At 24.8% G+C, this 20,765-nt stretch overlaps 5 protein-coding genes across 13 annotated transcripts in view; 3 read left to right on the top strand and 2 right to left on the bottom strand.

Moving 5' to 3' along the window:
• The window catches only part of LOC126904796 (minor histocompatibility antigen H13), a 5,007-nt gene extending 3,006 nt beyond the window's left edge, over positions 1 to 2,001 (top strand). Inside the window, exons 6-8 of the mRNA XM_050684053.1 lie at positions 689 to 812; positions 879 to 1,067; positions 1,142 to 2,001. Coding sequence (XP_050540010.1) covers positions 689 to 812; positions 879 to 1,067; positions 1,142 to 1,205 — 377 coding nt within the window. The 3' untranslated portion in view covers positions 1,206 to 2,001. The remainder of the gene's footprint in view (positions 1 to 688; positions 813 to 878; positions 1,068 to 1,141) is intronic.
• A 1,423-nt stretch (positions 2,002 to 3,424) lies between these two features.
• On the top strand, positions 3,425 to 5,984 carry LOC126904805 (p53 and DNA damage-regulated protein 1). Of its 2 annotated transcripts, XM_050684064.1 has the most exons (3): positions 3,442 to 3,702; positions 5,417 to 5,655; positions 5,719 to 5,984. In XM_050684064.1, the coding sequence occupies exons 2-3, from the start codon at positions 5,424 to 5,426 to the stop codon at positions 5,889 to 5,891; spliced, it is 405 nt and encodes a 134-aa protein (XP_050540021.1). In that variant the 5' UTR covers positions 3,442 to 3,702; positions 5,417 to 5,423; the 3' UTR covers positions 5,892 to 5,984. The 2 variants fall into 2 exon arrangements, with proteins under 2 accessions (XP_050540020.1, XP_050540021.1); XM_050684063.1 differs by having other exon boundaries at positions 3,425 to 3,702; positions 5,417 to 5,984.
• On the top strand, positions 3,785 to 5,409 carry LOC126904801 (uncharacterized). 2 transcript variants are annotated; one of them, XM_050684059.1, is made up of 2 exons: positions 3,785 to 4,305; positions 4,492 to 5,409. In XM_050684059.1, exon 2 carries the CDS (start codon positions 4,532 to 4,534, stop codon positions 5,276 to 5,278), a length of 747 nt encoding a protein of 248 aa, XP_050540016.1. In that variant the 5' UTR covers positions 3,785 to 4,305; positions 4,492 to 4,531; the 3' UTR covers positions 5,279 to 5,409. The 2 variants fall into 2 exon arrangements, with proteins under 2 accessions (XP_050540016.1, XP_050540015.1); XM_050684058.1 differs by having other exon boundaries at positions 4,489 to 5,409.
• Positions 5,985 to 6,154: 170 nt separating the features above from the next.
• LOC126904804 (MIP18 family protein galla-1) lies at positions 6,155 to 9,056 on the bottom strand. Its single transcript, XM_050684062.1, has 4 exons — positions 8,686 to 9,056; positions 7,524 to 7,603; positions 6,478 to 6,661; positions 6,155 to 6,394 (listed from the first exon to the last, which is right to left on the bottom strand). Exons 1-4 carry the CDS (start codon positions 8,864 to 8,866, stop codon positions 6,297 to 6,299), a joined length of 543 nt encoding a protein of 180 aa, XP_050540019.1. The 5' UTR covers positions 8,867 to 9,056; the 3' UTR covers positions 6,155 to 6,296.
• A 1,963-nt stretch (positions 9,057 to 11,019) lies between these two features.
• LOC126904794 (ring-infected erythrocyte surface antigen-like) overlaps positions 11,020 to 20,765 on the bottom strand; it is a 24,682-nt gene continuing 14,936 nt past the window's right edge. For all 7 annotated transcript variants that reach the window (XM_050684046.1, XM_050684043.1, XM_050684042.1 and 4 more), the window contains exons 5-7: positions 16,321 to 16,462; positions 14,670 to 14,896; positions 11,020 to 12,246 (exon numbers count right to left, since the gene is read on the bottom strand). In XM_050684046.1, the coding sequence (XP_050540003.1) occupies positions 11,182 to 12,246; positions 14,670 to 14,896; positions 16,321 to 16,462 (1,434 nt within the window). In that variant the 3' untranslated portion in view covers positions 11,020 to 11,181. The remainder of the gene's footprint in view (positions 12,247 to 14,669; positions 14,897 to 16,320; positions 16,463 to 20,765) is intronic.

Genomic DNA, 20,765 nt, shown 5'->3' with positions numbered 1-20,765 from the left:
AAAATTTCGAAAATTAGCGATTTTTAAATTTGTAATTTTTTTGGAGGTTTCCCCCATTTACGGGGAACGAGGGAATTTTTTTCAATTTTTGAGGGTAATGTCTTCGACTAGATACAATTTGTGATCTTTTGACGTATCATTGAAAGAAATCGGTTCGGTGAGAGCTGAGAAAAAGTGGTAACAGACACAAAAAAAAAAAACACATCTTAGTAAAACCAATACCTTCTCAGCTTCGCATCGAAGCTAAAATTAAGAAATACTTTACTCTAATAACCACAAAAGAATTCTGAGTAAAACACCACAAGTATATATTTTAACAACCAACTTATCCTCATCAGTGCTAAACAAAGAATGACACCCTAAAAAACACATGCTATATTTATCGCCTGTTACATTTTGGCCACTTTAGGCAAGTTTTAATATTAAATTTTGCAATTGGTCTAAAACCTAAATAATTTATTTTTATTTTTAACATTTTATTACTACACTTATTTTGAATTCTTTGTAATCATTTACTTTTTATAGTTTTAATATTATGATAATGTGTCCATAAGGAGTGAGGTGTTACAGATGTTTCTAAATATTTATAAAAAAAACATATTTTTCTCTAATTTAAATCTTACAATTATATAATAAAATTTAATTTGAATACTGTTAATTTTTTTTAACCACGCTTATTCATTCACAGTTATATTCCCTCAAGATTTAATAGAAAATGGAGTTTTAAGTGCTAGTAATTTTGCTATGCTAGGCTTAGGTGATATTGTGATACCTGGAATTTTTATTGCGTTCTTGTTAAGATTTGACCAAAGGTAATTTAATAATTATGGTCAATTTATAAAAATTGATATACTTATTTTCAAATTTATGATTTTTAGCTTAAAACGGAAAACCAATTTATACTTCAATGCCACATTTTTAGCATACTTTTTGGGTTTGTTAACTACAGTATTTGTTATGCATGTATTTAAAGCAGCTCAACCAGCTCTTTTATATTTGGTACCAGCATGTTTAATCACTCCCATGTTGATTGCTGTAGTGTGTGGCGATTTAAAAACTCTATTCAAGTAAAAATTGAATAATAAAAAATTACTGGTATATCAATTTCAATTAGTTATATACAAAATAAATGGTTTTTTAGTTATGAAGATCATGATATGATTATTAAAGATTCTTCAAATTCTAAAGAAACTAAAGAAGATTGATGTAAATAAACTTTTTACACATTATTGTTTTTATGTGTGTGTTGATTGTTAAACATAAATAACTTATGTTTACTACTTATATGTATTTAAAATTGTTTTGTATTTCTTTTTTTAATTCCTTTAAAATTTCATAATAGATTGTTTAGACTTGTCTAGATTTATTTTAATTTGAAACCCAAATAATTATTAAATTAAAAGTAAAAATTAAATTTTTCAATTTAATAAGTTTTTATCTTTTGAAAATGTTATTTGACATTTTTTATTTAAAGTTTTAAAGAAAGTTTATTTAGTTGAAATTTAACATATTTTATACATAATCATTTATAGCAATTTAAAGTTTTTTTTTCCTAACTGTTATTTTCATTTAAAATATTATCTTATAAATTCAATTTAAAAAATGAGTACTTACATATTTAATATATTAATATCAACTTATTAAATTTCATCAGTAATTATTTATTTTCAAATAAATAAATATATATATATATTTTTATTTTATTTTATGATTAAAGTTTAATTTAGTTTAATGTTTCATTATTTTTAAGTCAGTTATGTTCTTCCTCATAATTAATTTGATCTCAATATAATAATTACAGTTATAAATATAATAATATACTTTTGATATAACCTGAAGATGAATTTAATTTTTACAATATTTTAATTTATATCTTATACGCAATTATGAATGTTTAGATTATTATTTTTTTATAAAAATTGAAAATTTTTATACTTTCCCTTGTCCAAAAATAATCTTCCTCTTGTTGAATTTTATAAATATTTAATTTATGTATTACAATTATTTTGTCAATTTTATCATCATATTTTATATTTGTCTACTATGTTTTTGTTTAATAATACTCACTGTACTGTTCTGAAAAGTACTCCTAATTTTTTTATGGAGGTTTTGCAAAACAATTTTTTCTATAATTATAATTATTTTCATCATGGGAGGTTTGAACTCCTATAGAGTACTTCCAAGATACATATATAAAGTATACACAAGGTTTCTGTGTAAAACAAGAAACATTGAATTTAGTTTAGAAGTAATTACTTCCAATCCTGAGTAACAATTACTGATTCTATAAGATGCAGATCAAGTAACTCATAGTGCAAATATCCTTTACTATTATTAATCAAAATCAATACCAATAATTTACATGGGAAACAATAAAAATTAGGTGCAATGGTCCAATTAATTACTGTACACGGAGCATAGTATATTCAAATTGATATTAATTAAGGTGCTATGGTCTTGTTAGTTAATTACTTTTTCTTAACGAATTTTTGCACTGATTTCAAATCAACAATTAGATTTTTTTTATCACCTTTAATTTTTTAGATTATTACTAATTAGTAAAAACAAATATATACATATACAAAAAAATCTAGGGTAAAATGAAATTCAACAACACATCAGCAGACAAACCAAACCCATATGTAAAACTAAGCCCGGAATATTTTTTAATATTTGTATATTATAGAATATAACTATACAGAAATAGTTCTGTATATTTCAGTTGAATAACAAAATATTTTTTATCTAACCTTGGGGACCATTTACATACAGAATAAAGTCATCGAGGCAATTTTTTTTTTATAGTATGTAGCATAAGTTGTAATTTAACAAATGTTTAAAACTCGAAGAATTTAAGGAATATTTTCAAAACTTAAATTTTTGTGTGCAAGATGCTATTTTGAACTTCCCCTGTGGACAGGCAAAGGGTAAAATTTTTTAAATATTTGTACTTATTAAAGAAGAAACACCTAACGTATATTTATAAAAAAAAATTGTTTTGATTCGTTATATTTTCCAAAAAAGTTATGACGGTTTTATGAAAAAAGTTGAAAAAATGTCGAAATCTAACGATTTTAAAAATCGCAATTTTTAGGGAGATTTTCACGGTTAACAAAGAAAAATTTTTCTACTTTTAAGAATAATGTCTCCAACTAGATATGATTTGTGATCTTTTGACATATAGTTGAGAAAAATCAATTTAGTGAGATACTGACACAATAAATAAATAAACACATCATGGTAAAATTAAAACCTTCTCAACTGCGTATCAAAGCTAGAAAAAATAATGGTGAAATATTAATAAAACAGTAAGCATAATAATATATTTTATCAAATTCGTATGCAAAACAAAACGTTTCATTCTAATAACATAATAAGTAATTGCCTTTTATTAATAACAGGTTCTTATCTTAATTAGCAGTTATGTTCCGTACATCAATAACCGCGGCATCCAAATACTTAAAAATTATTATTCTTTATTAAGTGTATATAACGCTATCTCTCCAGATCCAATTTAATAAAAAATCGGTTGCCAATAGTCTGATTGTCGTGGCTTATCTATGTGTATTTAACTTATAGATTTTAACATTCCAAACGAGTTCTGTAGTTCTTTATTAATTATAAATATTTTAATTTGAATTATTAAACAAGTTGTTTTGTAGATAAAATTCCTAAACAATATTTTTGATTATAATTATTAGTGTAAGTAACTATTGTTATTATAATTATTAAATTATATAAGAAATACAGTATCGAAAATTATTTTTTAGGGGTATATTTTTCTAGATCGTTTATTTAAAAAACTGTATAATATACTTTAAGCTATTATAAAATTAAACAACTTTTCTACTAGGGAATGCAATAAATATTTGTTTTTTTGTTTTCCAGAAAAGTTTGGTTATTGGTGCTAACGAAAATTTGCCTTCTAACCATCAATATAATTAAAAAAGAATTCACTGTCATTATTCATAATAAATTATTACTCATTAACTAACATTTTAAATACTTGATTTCCCATTTTAAATGGCCTACTTATAACATTTTTAGTAAAAAGGACTTATTATTTGTGCCTTTTCTATTATATATTTTTAAATATGATTATGACATCTAATATTCTTACTAAACTCAATTATACACTTAATCAAACTTAAATATAGCTTAAATAATATTTTTTTTTTATTTTCTGTTAAGGAGTCATGTAAATATTAATTTGTAATTAAATAGTATAGAATTTTTTATTTTATTTTGTTTCTCCTGCAAAATATGTACTTTTTGAGTTATGTCAGTGAAAATTCAATACTATTGGTAAGAAAATTGACGTAATATCACTATTGTCGCCAATAAGTGATAGCTACCTATTGAGTTTTAACAATTTAGTATTTTTATTTATAATTAATTTTAGCTTTGATGAAATGCTGAGAAAGTGTTGATGTTACTATGTTTTTTTTACCAATTCTTTATTCTTAATGTAAATCTATTTTTTTCTAGCAGGTAACCATAGCTATTTTAGTCAAAAAACATAAGTTGAGTTATGGAGGGTAAATTTAATTCAGGACTGATGTCAATAATTAATAATTTAAAAGGTTCATGTGAAATGATCAAATTATCTGATGATAATCAACTACTATACAATCAAATACTATCATTAATTAAACTATTGCCAAATAATGGCGAATATTTTGATTATTTTTCCGAGTTATGCCAAACAAAAGAAGATATTTTTACAGAAGTTTCATATTATGAAGAAAAAATGGGTATTTCAATTAATTTGTTACCAAATAACATGCTACTAGATAGTGCAATTAAAATTCTTATGCAAACGGGTATTTATGACTATTATTCTAATAGTCTGTTTTTAAAATATATGATGATTGTTGGGAATTGTTCTAGACAAAAACTTTATATGGATAATTTAGATGAACACATTAAAAAACTCAAAATTGCAATTGATCAACAAAATGATTTAAAATGTGAATTATCTAGTATCAATTACACTCCCATTGGTTTTACTGCAGAATCTATTAATATTAAACCAATTAATGGTCCTCAAAATGTTGAAAATTGTGAAAAAATAATTAATTTGACAAAAAAAATATTTGAATTAGAACATAAACAAGTTGAAGTTTCAAAAGTTTTATCTGAAATTAAAAATGGACAAAAAAAAAAATATCGTGGCCTACCTCCTAATATTGAACAAGCTATGGTAGCAATTCAGTTAGCTGAAAAAAATATGAAAATTGTATCAAAAAAATTAATTGAAAAACTTGAAAATAGTTAAATTTTAATTTTTAACTTGACAATATTGTTAAATAATTAATTTTATTATACTTAGATATAATTTATTTTTAAATTAAAATATTTCTTTATACAATATTATGTTTTAAATTTTTACTGTGATTATTATTACTATTCTTAGAGTTATAATGAATTTTGAAAAAACAACCATGGATTATTTATTTTGTGTTGAGAAACAAGCTGAAGAAATACTTGTAGATAAAAGTGAAATTGTAGCATTGGATAAGAAGAGAAATGATAATCGTATGGCAATTAGAGCAATAATAAATAATAAAATGCCTCAAAATAAAACATGGATAGCAGTTGGTCCCTTATTAATAAAAGTTACTGAAAATAGAGCTAAGGAAATGTTACAAGAAGGTATCAAAGTAATTCTTGTTGAAAATATATTTATATCTTCTTTTAAACAGAAAATATTTTCAGATCAAATTCTGCTTGATAGCCGCATTAATAAAATACATAGTGATCTTAAAATCAAGGTTAATAAACTAAGAGATATGGAATATCAAGAACCAGTTAAAGGACTGTTTTTAAATCCATTAACAAAGAAAGAAATGAATGCAATGAATCAATTACTTAGTGGACATTCTTCATAAATTAGTTTTAATAAATAAAATTTACATTTTTATTTTTTATATATTATTACATTACATAAATTAATAATAAAAAAAAAAAGATTATTAAACAACCATTACTTTCAAGTCTTTTTCTCAAACTTGTTTATTCAATTATGAATTTAACTTGCATTTGAAAATGTAAACTATAATTAGTTAAAATATATCAACATTTATATCATTTTTCTTCATTATTATTTAAATTGTAACTGTAAAGACGGAGTCTTATATTTTAACAATTAATAAACATTTTATTTTAAATCTTTACTGATCAATAAATATTTATTTATTATAAACATCAATATTTACAATTTAGATTAAAAAATACTAATTTATTAATGCTTTGTGCCTAAAATTTGCAGTCTTAAATATTTTAATAATAATGATTCATTCTTCTTCTTTAATACATTTTTCTACAACTTCTCGCAAACTTGGATTTTCCATTGCTGCTGCAACTCTCTCTTTGTCATTAATTTGTTTATTTACTAAAAATATATTTTAAATTTATGAAGCTAACAGTTAAATAGATTTATTATTTAACAATATATAAGCTTATAATAATAATTACTTTCTTCTTCTGTAGTATGAGCCCCTTCTTTAATATAAATATCAAGTTTTACATTTTCTACTATAGACTTTAATAATTTTATACGTATACAAAGACCAATCAAAGTAGCCAAACTACAGTGTGGAACAGTAGGATTAAACTCTATTTTTATTGAACATAATTGTAAATCTGGATTTCTATTTACCTAAAAATATTCATTGTATCATTAATAACATTAAATATCTAATTATTATTATTTTTTAATTATCTAGTATTATATATATAATAATAATGATCAGTTTTACATATTTTTATTTCCTAAAATAACATGTCACTGAGGGTGGTGTCCCTCTTTCATATGTTAGGTAGTCAAAGATGGTTCATGGCTAAGCCTATAATGGACGAGACAGGTATTATAAACAACTTGCATTAGAGACCAGAAACCACCAATGAGCAAATAAAAGGAAAAATTTCAGAATTAAACCCAGGACCCTGTGCACTCAAACATACATTTTTACCTACTAGGCTAGACTAATCCCATTATGTATCTATTGGGATTTTTACTGATAATGCTTTGAAAGTCACCTTGATATTATAAAATATGCTACAATAATGAAATTAGTTCAAAAACCTGGCTATGGTACACTTTTGTGATACAATATAAAAAAAAAATACCATGATAGAGTGGAATTGGAAATATCTGATAACTTACAGAATCAGATATTAGAAGTACCAAATTCGTAACAATAACTGTTTTGTGAAATGTCAAAATATATCAATTTCAGAGCATTATTAGTCTGTTGCACAGGTATTTTCCCTATATAAACTTATTGCAACAACTTTAAATTTATATTAAAATTCTAATATTTCTAAAAGTATAGTTTTATCAAGATTTTAAATATTTACATTTAATATATATATGTTTTTTTACTTGTCGAACTATTAAGTTTAATCCAACATTACTTAAATTTAAATTAAAAAAAAAAAACATTGAAATTACATTATAATTCAGTTGAGAAATTCAAAAAATAATTCCAGTAATTTTAAAATCTAAATAAAAATATTACTTGAACACCTTCTTCATAAACAACATTTAAATCTTCAAGTGTAGCTGGTTTTTCAGGGTCTCTTATTGTTCTTATAAGATCTAAAATAATTTGAATAAGTTTAATAAATTAAACTTAAAAAGTTATTTAAGAATTTATAATTAAGTAATTATGAGGGCTAGGGTGCAAAATTTGAATTATGTCTCTAAATTTAATATATTACATGACATTATTTAGAACATATTTTTATAGTTTGGTTAAATAAAAAAATTGAGGCACATTCATGGAAACTGCAAATGTTAATCTCCTAGAACTAAGGTGAACAAGGTAACAAAAAATTGTTTCCAAGATATTTGAATTTAAAGTTTAAAAAATGCAATCTTAATTTTGTTAATTTAAGCAACCACTATGATCATAATTCCACTCAAAATAATGTACGTTTTATTTTTCATTTATTTTATTTTATTTTATTTTATCCCAAAAATTCACTATAAATTCACACTCTTATGTTCTAAATGCCTAATATCTCTACATATTTTTCAATATATTTTGAGTTTTTGGTTATTTGTTTGAGAAATTTAAAATTGTTAGAATATATTAACCATTTTTTCATTTTATTAATTATAAAACATTTATTACTCTAAATTTTAAATTTAATTTATATAGGCTACATTTACAATTCAATTTAAATTAACATAAACAGAAAATGGAGCAATTATAATTATTAAGGAATAACTTTAAATATAACAAAAATAATGACCAACATTCAAGTGAATGAATTTAATTAATTGAATAAATGAAATGTCATTTGATTTACTCAGAGACCAGATATTTTTCTTTTCTTAATTAATATTTTTGAGTATGTTTGATACTTGGTTTATTTAATTACAAGTTGTATATTCTAATATGTTCCAGAAAATAATGTCATAAATAAAAAAAAACTCATAAATAACCAAATTTATTATTGCTAACAATTATTATAATATACTACAATAAACTAATGAAATATATTTGTAACTAAAGATTAACTTTTACAGCATTTTAGTTATAAAATATTAATATGATCTTGATTTGTCATCATCAAATTAAACATTTTATAGGTTTCAATATTTCTAAGATACATGAGAAATTATAAAAATTAAATAACAATAGCAAATGTATCATATCTGTGATTATTATTTACCATAGATTTGATATTTAATATCATCCGACTTATCGTCAATAGATTCTTTTGATATGGCAACATCACCCGGGACATAATTATTAACACATTCATTTTTAAAATATTTATCTTGAATAATTTTTTTTGTTTGTTGCATGAGATTCGAAAACATCATCAACAAACTACTTAGAGTTAAAATCATGAGCGAATATTTATCGTGAGCTTTTCTTTTACGATCAAACAATAAAAATACTGGAACGACACGATTCAACTTAAATTATAATTTAAAATTTACTAATATCTAACTGAATTACATTTTTGTTGATGCAAGTTTTTCTATAGCTTTTTACACTTTTCCCTATGTTAAAGATTTAAATAATTTAATATTATAATCATAAATGGTATCATATTATACACAATTTTTATATGATAAGAAGCTTATCAACCTTCTATCAATTTTGAACTATTAACTAACACACAATTAGGGTTGTTACGTTTAAACCAGAACGTTAAAAAATACACAGATTGTTCAATATTAACTTAATCAAATTAAAATTTTAGAACTGAACTTATTATTACTTAAAATATACATTAAAATAAAAAAATTTATGTGAAATTCCACATTATAATGACTTTCTAAAAATAGCGTTTTTCTGTGTAAATTGGCATTTTTAAGCTCAATGAAAACCATTAAGAAGTAATTATTTTATTATTTTACAATTGCGGTATTGTATAGTGTATAATACATGTTTCAACTAAATTTCAAATATCTAAAACAATTTTCTTAGGATTTAGAGGCCTAAAAAAGTTAGACATTTTATAAAAATACACGTATTCTGTTTGGTAGACCATAAAAATTTGAAGTTTGAGAAAAAAATTTAACTTGTAAAATTTCGCATTAGAAAATCAATGAAATACCACTTAAAATCAAATAATTTTTTTAACTTATTATAACTTTATTTTAACATATGATTGAAGCTCAGAGTATTTCCGGAATATTTTGAAAACTTAAGTTAAAATAGTTAAATTATTGTGCAGAAATTTCAGAATATACGCCAATTTCAGAATACATCTAATAATGTATTCTAAAGACATACTATGCATCCATGTTTCCAAACAATTTACATCTTATACTGATTGCTAATACTTAAAATTAAAAAAACTGTTTTACAACTAGCAATTGTTGTTGATATGTCGTATGCAGTGTAGTAGCTGCTAGTACATGATTCTGATTGTCAGTTGGGTTTTCATTCTCCGGAAGATTGGCGGGTTTTACCCTATCAATCATAACCATAACTTGTTGATTTTGGACTTTTATTGTAAAAGTATTATCATTCCAGACATTCTGGGACATGTTTAATAAATAATGTCATTTATTAAATAACAACAAGAGTATATAACATGTCGTGAGTAGGGAACCGTAACTCAAAACTCAACTAATTGACGTAACACAAATAAAAGTTAAAATGGACTACGATGATGAAGATGAGTATGTGTATACGACGCTGATGTTGAGTCTGCTGAATGGGTATTCACGTGTGTGTAATCATACAGCAGTTACCGTGCTCGGCTGATACTTCGGGTTATCTGTGGGTGTCGAAAGGCCGTTGTTATAGGAAGGGAATAAGGGTAACACCTAGGTGTCAGGTACAGACGAAGTGCAAGACACAAATACTTTAAAGAGAGAACGGGGTAGCCGAGTATAAGGTGCAGACGAAATGCAAGACACAAGTACTCTGATATGTTAACCCAACCCAACCCAACCAAACCAATAGGTAGGTGAAAAAGGAAAAACAAAGACTTGAATTTATGTAGTAAGCCGGACAGTGACAACCGAGTAGCAAAATAAATAATTAAAATATTGTTAATGAAGGTATCATAATGATTCGTTTAGTTTTTAAAAAAGAAACTTCATTATAAAATGAAAACAAAAAATATCAATAACGCCTAATTTATAACAATTGTAATTTTTGGGACATTTTCCATTATTTTCGAGTACGTGAGGTATTTTTCCAAATTATGGCATTGATAGCTTCAATTAAATACGATTTATGATCTTTTGACGTATTGTTAAAAAAATTTGTCTAGTTTAAGCGGAGTATTTATATGAACAGATATAAAATTAAAAAACACGACATAGTAAAATTAATACATTTTCAGCAATGCATCAAAAGAAAATTATGCAGTATTTTTTTAATAATTCTCTTAATTTTGTTTTATAAACTTAAAAATTGAATATCATAAATTGAAGTTTTATGTGAAATACGCTATTTTTATGTATAACAGTGTTCTATATCAAAATTTAAATGAAACAACTCACAAATCGAAAAATATTTATAATCATTTATTAAAGAGAGCAATTAAATAAAATTTTACAAAAATAAATATTAATAATTGTAAAAATGTTATTACAGTAACATTGTAGATTCAAATATATATTTTTTATTAATGAAATATATTAATTCTCGTAATAATTACGAAAACAAATTATTTCAAAATAAAAATTCTCATTATAATTTACACTTCTTTAGATTGGGACTCATTAGTTTCTTGTGATTCTTGAACAATTCCAGAATCATTACAATCATTAGGCGTATCCGATATATCTTCATTTTTATCGATTTTCAATCCTTCAGATACATTTGACTGACTCATCTGTTTAACTTCGTTAGTTTCATCGAGATTCTTTGTATGTCTTTCTTGGCTGTCTTCTATTAAATCATTGAATTTTCTCTTTTCTCTGGTGTCTTCAAGTTCTAAAACACTTTCTTTTTCAGAATCTGATATTTTACCTGACTCATCACTATTTTTTGATTCATTACTATGATTTGCTTCATTAGTATTATCATCTTCAACTTCATCAGAGTTTTTTGATTTAACAGAAGATTCTTCAGGTTCTTTAAGCTCGTCAATTTTTTCCGATTTGTTTGGTTCATCAATTCTTCCTTCGTTTTCACTTTTTAATTCGTAGAGTTCTTCAGTTTCTTCAAGATTTTCTGTATTTTCTTCTTTGCTTTCTTTTAATCCATCAATTTTTACATTTTCATCAGAATCTTTAAACTTTTCTGTGTCTTCTTCCACGCATTCTTCTTTTGATCCATCAATTTTTACATTTTCATCAGAATCTTTAAACTTTTCTGTGTCCTCTTCCATGCATTCTTCTTTTGATCCATTAACTTTTACATTTTCATCAGAATCTTCAAACTTTTCCATGTCCTCTTCCACGCATTCTTCTTTTGATTCATCAACTTTTACATTTTCATCAGAATCTTCAAACTTTTTTGTGTCCTCTTCCATGCATTCTTCTTTTGATCTATCAATATTTTCATTTTCATTAATTTCCATAAACTTTTTTGAAATTTCTTCTTCGCTTTCTTCTCTTGTTTCAGTAATAATTTTACATTTATTAGTGAAATTACTCTCTTCAATTCCAATATTATTTGAACCACTTACGTTCACAAATTTTTCTTGATGTGTAATGGAATCTTCTGAATAATTCGTCTTCTCAACATTAACTTCTTCTTTAGCTTCTTCTGATACCTTTTCATTATGTTTTTCATCTGATTCATTAGATTTGTCTTCCTAAAAATTCATAGTTTTAATACTCTTTTAGTATCAGTATAAATTAACACTGATAATACAAAAAGTTTATTTGAAATAAATTAATAAATACTAAATTAATTTATTACTTAAAATAAAGTGGTTAAGATTTAAATTTGTTTTTTTAATTACTCAACACTATAAAATATATTGTATATATTGTTATATTTAGAAGGATTTTAATTATCAAAATTCAAACAATATTAGAACTTGACACGGCTCGCGTCGCTTCGTTATACACGATGCCCCGCGACTCGTGCCACCTTTATCAGCCGTCGCCCTACTATGAATATTTGACTGACCAACATCGCGTGTTATACGCTACGGTGCAAAATCCAGCAAATGCCGCATGGCCGACGACAACCCGCCGCAAATGATGCGACAGACTTCCTCCCGTTGTGAAAGCGACAACGTTGACCAACCGATCCGCACCCGCGCACCATCGTCTACAACGCTGCTAACCATTTGCTGTCCAATGATTACACCGGACATCGCGTCGTCGATGCCAGCGAAAGTGCCGCGATATTATGCGAAGATTATTATTACTGTGTTAATCTTTTCGGTTTGTTTTATTTTTGTTAACATAATCTGTTGTCGCTCATTTAATAAACGGCCCACGGGTCTCTACCCTCAAAACCAGTGTCGACCACATTTTTGCGACGTAAGTCGTGTCAAACTAACTTATAATACAGAATGATCTGTTTATCATAAACCACTTAATTACTTGTGGATTATAAATAAAAATGAATTATTTATTTTTTTGGTTGGGTTGAGTTGTTGTGCATAAATTATTAACTTTGGAATACTATTAATTTTATTCCTATGACTTGTTAGGGTGTTAACTATATTTGTTCAAATGTTATCATATAGCTATTATTTTTTCAATGAATAAAATTAAAATGAAAATTTTTAATTTATTGTCTCGTATTAAAATTATGACTTAATTCATTTATCCGTTATAACACTTAAAACTTTCGATTTTTAAAGTGTAATATACATATATAATATCCAAGGGATTGTAAACACTATTCACATATATGCAGCGGTTATTGCCAATTATCCATGGAACAACGTTATCAATATTTAATAAATCGATATTTAAATAATATGGCTTTAAGACCTTTTTTTCTTAGTGTCGTCTTAACAATCGACAAATACGAACGTTAATCGATTGTTCTCGTTCTTTTTTCTCATATTAACGTTTTTTTTCACTTGCTGTTAATCAAAGCTCAGTGTATAAGTAATCACTCAGCTTTGGTTGTGATTAGCCATGCCTAAGTGGTAGGTGGGGGTTGTTTTTACCTACCAGTTCACCTAGTTTCTGTCTTTAAACAAAAAATCTATCTCCATCGAAAATTTATCGTTATTTGCTAATAACTCAGCATTAAAAACAAAATTGAATAACCATCCATTCACAATCAATTTTCGAGGAGAAGGTGTTCGGCCGCCGATCGGATATAGCGCCACTTGCGTACCACCGGTTCACGCGATCGAGTTTTGTTGCGCGTTGAGTGTGTACGGCGAGTCTGGTTTTAGCGCTTATGCTATTAAAACGATCCTATGACGGACAGTGGAGTGCCTCAACTTGAGAGCCCACAGCTAAGTTCCGTGATCGCCAATTCGATAGCAAGGAGAAATTTTGGATGCCCATCCGCTGGTTCATATTGTGAAGAACGTGTGTGGTCCTTGTATGAATACGAAATAAACGAAGTAACCAGGTTGCATATAAAAAATTTAAATATATAATTGTGTAGTAATGGTACATTAAATTATGTAATATTGTATTTATCCATAATAAAATTTACATTTGTTCTATCAAAGAATATTGTCATTAACTTTTAGTTAAGTAAAAGTCAAGTCGTGTCCATAACAGGCGAAAATACTGGGTGCCCCGACCAAGAGGTGTTTCGAGTCGGTGGCATAACAGAAGGAAGGTTATACTATTATTAATATATATGTTTAAACATATTTGTTATATTAGGGATAGATGCGATTTTACTTAACAGAACAATCGTTGGGCACAAATTAACATAACTCATTAAGTGAATGATATTCTTTCAGCTTAACTTTTAATTTAATTTGTCTAAAAAAATTACGGGAGAATTTTTGTTCAACCAACTTAATTTCAATAAAATAAAAAAATCATAAACTTGGCCAGCCTTAGTAAATAGATACTTAACTTAAAAAAACAATCTTTTCAGATATTAAAAAAATCATAATTTAAATACATAAATTACAAATTATAATTATTAAATGGAATTTGAATCAATTCGTTTATTACTTATCAAATTAGTATTGAACGTAAACTTAATGCTTTGAAATATAAGTAGGGTATTTTTAACAAACATTTAATACTTATTTAAAAAATACTGCCAATTGAATTTTAAAATATTTTATTTACTTACATTGTTTTGCGAAATATTTTCAAGTTTGTTTTGAAATATAATTGCACATTGTTTGACTTTTAACATACAACCCTCTTTTAAACCGTGCCTAGCTAATTCATGTTCTTTATATTTATTACAAATATAAGTTCCCATTTGTATTTCCACATTTTCCATTTGAATTTTTTTATCATAAAGTTGAACTCGAAATTCATTTAAAGTTTCTTTAAAATCTAAAATATAATTTCCTGAAAAAAAAAAATGTAAGAAAGACACGGAAAAAACAGAAAACGAGTAATTTTTTTTCAAAATTAATATTTTGGTCTTAAAAATTTCTTATTGTCGTTAATCTATTTTTAAGTTTAATTGATAGTTAGATCCATCGAAAATTTTGGCATACTGTAAAGTAATCAGATAAGTAAATTAACTGAAATTCAAATTAAATAAAAATAAATAATATTAATTAAAATAAATGTTAATGTTAATGTCTTTCTAAATAATCTTATTGACCCACAAAAAAATTGCTAAAACTATTTTGATATTTTGAAAACATTTAAAATTAAAAAAATTAATTTTATCATTCAAAACAAATCATAAGAATATGATTTAAACGTAGTCTAAAAATACATAAATAGTTTTAAAAAAATGTCAACGAAATGATATGTACATCAAAAGGAGTATTATATTACACATAGCTGTACCTCATAACTTATTTTGATTTCATTATAAGTAACGTTTGAAAATTGTTTATATAAAACCTAAAAAATTTAGGTCTAAAGATCTATAATATTAATATAATCAATATAATATACTGACTCCGCACATTAAAGTATATATTTAGATCTGTAGTTTTAATATACAGATATATAATGATAAAATACTAAGTAAAAAATGTACTATTATTAATATTTATGACCTATATATTAGAATGTAAAGAACTTAAAGGAGAATAACAAACAAAATTAGGATTTCTCAATTAATATTTTATTTCCGTAAATATTTAAAATGTTAATTAATGTGAAAATAGCATGTTGTTTATGATATTGGAAAGTATTTATTTTTATTATAGCAATTAAATTTTTTCATTAATGTAACTTTAAAATAAAACTTAATTTTACTTTAAAAAAGCTCATATTTTCAATCTATTTTTTTACAAGAAATACGTTGAATTAATATATTATAATATGCTATATATCAGTATCATTACTTTTTTTCAAAGTCAGACGAACTTTTAAACGAGCTTTTTCACGTTTTAGATATTTTATTAATGATTTGCATATCTTTTTTCCTATTACATAGTACCGTGTTTTCCTCAGCCGCACATCACGTTATCATCCTAAATGAAAGTGTATCGGGATGTGAATCATAAGTGCACAGTAGCCTGGTGGTAAGGTTTGTCTCTACGGCGCCTTGGGTCGCGGGTTCTAATCCCGTAACATACCTCTTTTTTACACACGAATTCCGGTACACTTTCTAAAATCTGCCTTCAATACCCGGCGGACGTATTACTTATAATAAGTTAGTTGTAGCGAAAAATACCTAAATTTCATAGGTCAATAGAAATCAGCAAAAGAGCTTTTGATAATCGATAATAGTATAATATACATAATTAAAAATTTAATTTATATTTATTATTATAAATTTTTAGCTGTGAAGTATAAATGAATATTACCAAAAAATGTTGTTATTCTATTGTTGAGGTTGACTGATTTTAAGCAATCTTTTAAAGCTAATCTTGCTATTTCAACATTTTTCCGCAAAGTAATTAAAAGATGTTCATCGTTAAGGTCTTTAAGTTCTACGCTATTAGGTTCCTGAATTATTTTATAAAAAAAAAATTAATTAATAATTATATAACAATAATTGTATATTTAAATTTTCATTGAGCATTAAAAAAAACATTTACTACAATTAAATTACAAGTAATGTAAGTAAGTGTAAAAATATGAACTATAGTGTATGTGTTTTTAACATTGTATATTAACATGTAAATAAATAAATATATATACTTATTAATTTAGTGTAATTATAAGGTAATCCTCTTATCATAAACCATTTAATTAATTTAAAGCATAAATAATATTGAGAATTTTTTTGATTACTTTTAGGTACTTTATTTTCTTAAATTATCAATCAAAAAAATTTTTTTTGTTTGTACTTTATACTTTATAAGATTGTCAACTTAAATGACAACACACATAATAAACTAGCTTATTTAATAAATTATTATCTAATTAAAAAAAAACTGATCGATACCAACTTTTGGATCAGTATTTCAGAATTTATTGACATGTTTATACGTATGCAGGAGTAAGGTATGACCGAAAACTGTCTATTTATGAAAATAGTAGTGTTAAAAAACTAATCAACTAAACAACATTTTTATAAAATAAAAACACAAAAAAATTATACTGATCCTTAAATTATACGGATTTTCTTTTATATTACTTTAAACACAGAAACTTAATATATTAAAACAATTAAGTATATTCAGAAAAAACGGTAGCACATGTGGTCATTACATAGTTGGGACAAGTATAGATGTTATCTGTCAGTGATTAAAGTCAGTATCATGAAAAACGCGATGCAAATTTGTAGATAGTGTTTAATTTTAAGAAAATGGTGAATTATTCCAAAAGCAGAATGAACTCCTACAGAGAAGATAGGTCACGTTCTTTTTCACTTATAGAACATAACATAAGCTTTAATTTAACATATATTTTAAAATGCAGTATTTCCAGAACATTTTCAAAATTTAAGTTAAAAAAGTTCTACTTTTTATACGTATGTTTCAAGTTTTGAACGCCATCTCTATAAGGGGAAATAGTCCAATTTTAAAAAAAAGTATATTGGTTGAAAGGAGTATTTATAAAGTATTTAGAAAAAAAAAAATTGTATTGATCCATAATTTTTTCAATAAGTTACAGCAATTTAAGGTTAAAAATATAAAATCGAAAGTTTTAACACAAAAATAGCATGTTTTTTAACTACGATAGCCATTTGTACATAGAAGATAAAACGTCGGAACAGATTAATTTTTTTAATTTATAGTACGTAACATAAGCTTTAATGTAACATATATATATTTAAAGGACGCTGTATTTCCAGAATAATTTCAAAAATTAAGTTGAAAAAAATGTTTTTTGTGCATAAGTTGTTGTTTTGAATCCCCTAAGGGCAGGTAAAAGGTCAGAATTTCAAAAAATATATTTCAAATGAAAGATAAATACCTAATTTATCTATAAAAAATGTTTGTTTCTATTCATCTATTTTTTAAAAAGTTATGGCAGTTTTAAGTAAAAAAATTAAAAATTAAAAAAGCGTTAAAAAATGACGAAATTTCCAATTTTAAAAACCGTAATATTTTGGGAGATTTACAAGAAATAAGAAAATTTTTTTCAAATTTTAAGGGCAATGTCTTCAACTACATACAATTTGTGATCTTATAACGTATACTTAAAAAAATCGGTCCAGTGAGAGCTGAGAAAAAGTGGTGACATACCAAAAAAAATAAAAATATAAATATAATCATATATTTTATTATATCATTATTATTTTATTATATTTTTTATCACATATATTAGGGTAGAGTAAAAAAAATCGACCTTAAAAATTTTAACAGACACCCCCTAGATTTATTAAGTACAAAAATCAAACATGTTTTGAAAATTTGAGATCGATAAAATATTTTTAGAGGTCGCTCAAGGGCTTTTTCCTATTTTCACCAAAAATATTTATTAAAATATGGTTTAAATTCTAAATTTTGGTCAATTATAATCATCAGTATATGTAAAATGTTTAATTTTTAACGTAGAAAACGATTTTATAATTTTTAATTTCTAAAACTCATGTTGATTACGTAATTTACCCAAACGTCTAAGTATATGATACTTTTCGGATCGATCTGAAAGGAGCCAAATATATTTTTTAAGTTTGAAAATTTGATAGTTAAGTTGATTGTTTTGTTTATTATATGGAGTAAAAATTTTTTTTACTATTAATGAAAATTAATACCTTATTATTATGTTTTATTAAATCATATACTTTACTTTATACTAAAAATATAATTCTTGTACTTAATAGTGTTTACATAGAATTATAGAATAATTTTTTTCACAATTTTTATTACAAATGTTTAGAACACTAAAGTAAAAACAGGTATAAAAACCCAGCACAGGGGGGTCGCGGCACAGTGGTGACGTGGCATAGTTGGATCAAGTATAATGATATCTGACAGTGATTAAAATCACTATCAAAGAAAAACGTTTCGATGCAAATCTTTAGATAGTGTTTAATTTTAAAAAATTGGTGGATTATTCCAAAAGCTTCATAAACTGCTAGTTCCTTATTAATATCCTGATTAAGATAAAGTATGTCGAATGAAAAAGGGATTATTAAAAAATAGTATTTCCCATAAAAAAATTATATTGATCAATACACTTTTCAATAAGTTATAGCATTATAAAGTTAAAAATATAAAAAATAAAATTGAGAATTTTCACACAATAATAGCATTTGGTAGCCATTTTCACCGTGAAGACAAAATAAAGTCCGAAATTTTTTTTTTTCATAATAAAGTATATTACATTAGCTTTAATTTAAGATATATATAAAAGTGTCAGACTTTCCGGAACACTTTCAAAATTTAAGTTGAAAAAGTCAATTTTTTGTGAAAAAGTTGTCATTTTGAATCCCCCCCTGTAGGCAGGTAAAAAGTCAGATTTATAAAAAAAATATACCAAATGATAGGTAAAGACATCATGCATCTACAAAAAAAAGAATTATATTGATCCATACATCTTTCGAGAAGTTATAGCATTATAAAGTTAAAAATATAAAAAAGAATTTTTTTACAAAAATCGTATTTTTTTTATTAAGTTTAATGTCTGTTTTCACCATGAAGATAAAATAAAGTCCGAAATTTTTTTTTACCATTATAAAGTATATTACATTAGCTTTAATTTAAGATATATATAAAAGTGTCAGACCTTCCGGAACACTTTCAAAAGTTACGTTGAAAAAGTTCTACTTTCTATATGCATTTTTATGTTTTGAATCCCCCCTGTATTTAGGGAAATGGTCCGATTTAAAAAAACAGTATGTCGAATGAAAGATCTATATAAATACTACTTCTCATAAAAAAATTGTAATGATTCATACATTTTTCAAAAAGTTATAGCATAATAAAGTTAAAAATGTAAAATACAAAATCGAAAATGTTCACATAATAATAGCATTTGGTAGCCATTTTTACCATGAAGATAAGATAAAGTCCGAAATTTTTTTTTTTCATGATAAAGCATATTACATTAGCTTTAATTTAAGATATATATAAAAGTGTCAGACCTTCCGGAACATTTTCAAAAGTTAAGTTGAAAAAGTTAATTTTTTGTGAAAAAGTTGTCATTTTAAATCCCCCCTTGTGGGCAGGTTAAGGGTTAAATTTATGAAAAAAATATACCAAATGAAAGGTAATGATATTATGGATCTATATAAAAAAGAATTATATTGATATGTTTATTTTTGAAAAAGTTATGGCACTTTTAAGTAAAAAAAATTGAAANAAAGTTATAGCATTATAAAGTTAAAAATATAAAAAATAATTTTTTTACAAAAATCGTATTTTTTTAATAAACTTTGATGTCTGTTTTTACCATGAAGATAAAATAAAGTCCGAAATTTTTTTTTACCATTATAAAGTATATTACATAAGCTTTAATTTAAGATATATATAAAAGTGTCAGACCTTCCAGAACACTTTCAAAAGTTACGTTGAAAAAGTTCTACTTTTTATATGCATTTTTAAGTTTTGAATCCCCCCTGTATTTAGGGAAATGGTCCGATTTAAAAAAAAAGTACGTCGAATGAAAGATCTATATAAATACTACTTCTCATAAATAAATTGTAATGATTCATACATTTTTCAAAAAGTTATAGCATAATAAAGTTAAAAATGTAAAATACAAAATCGAAAATGTTCATATAATAATAGCATTTGGTAGCCATTTTTACCATGAAGATAAGATAAAGTCCGAAATTTTTTTAGCTTCGATGCGAAGCTGAGAAGGTATTAATTTTACTATGATGTGTTTTTTTTTTTTTTTTTTTTTTTTTTTT

The sequence above is a fragment of the Daktulosphaira vitifoliae genome, unplaced genomic scaffold (assembly GCF_025091365.1).
Source record: "Daktulosphaira vitifoliae isolate Bord-2020 unplaced genomic scaffold, ASM2509136v1 Scaffold_4, whole genome shotgun sequence".
Lineage (NCBI taxonomy): Eukaryota > Metazoa > Arthropoda > Insecta > Hemiptera > Phylloxeridae > Daktulosphaira > Daktulosphaira vitifoliae.
Note: the sequence above shows the minus strand (reverse complement) of the source record. Positions and strands in the feature narration are given on the sequence as shown.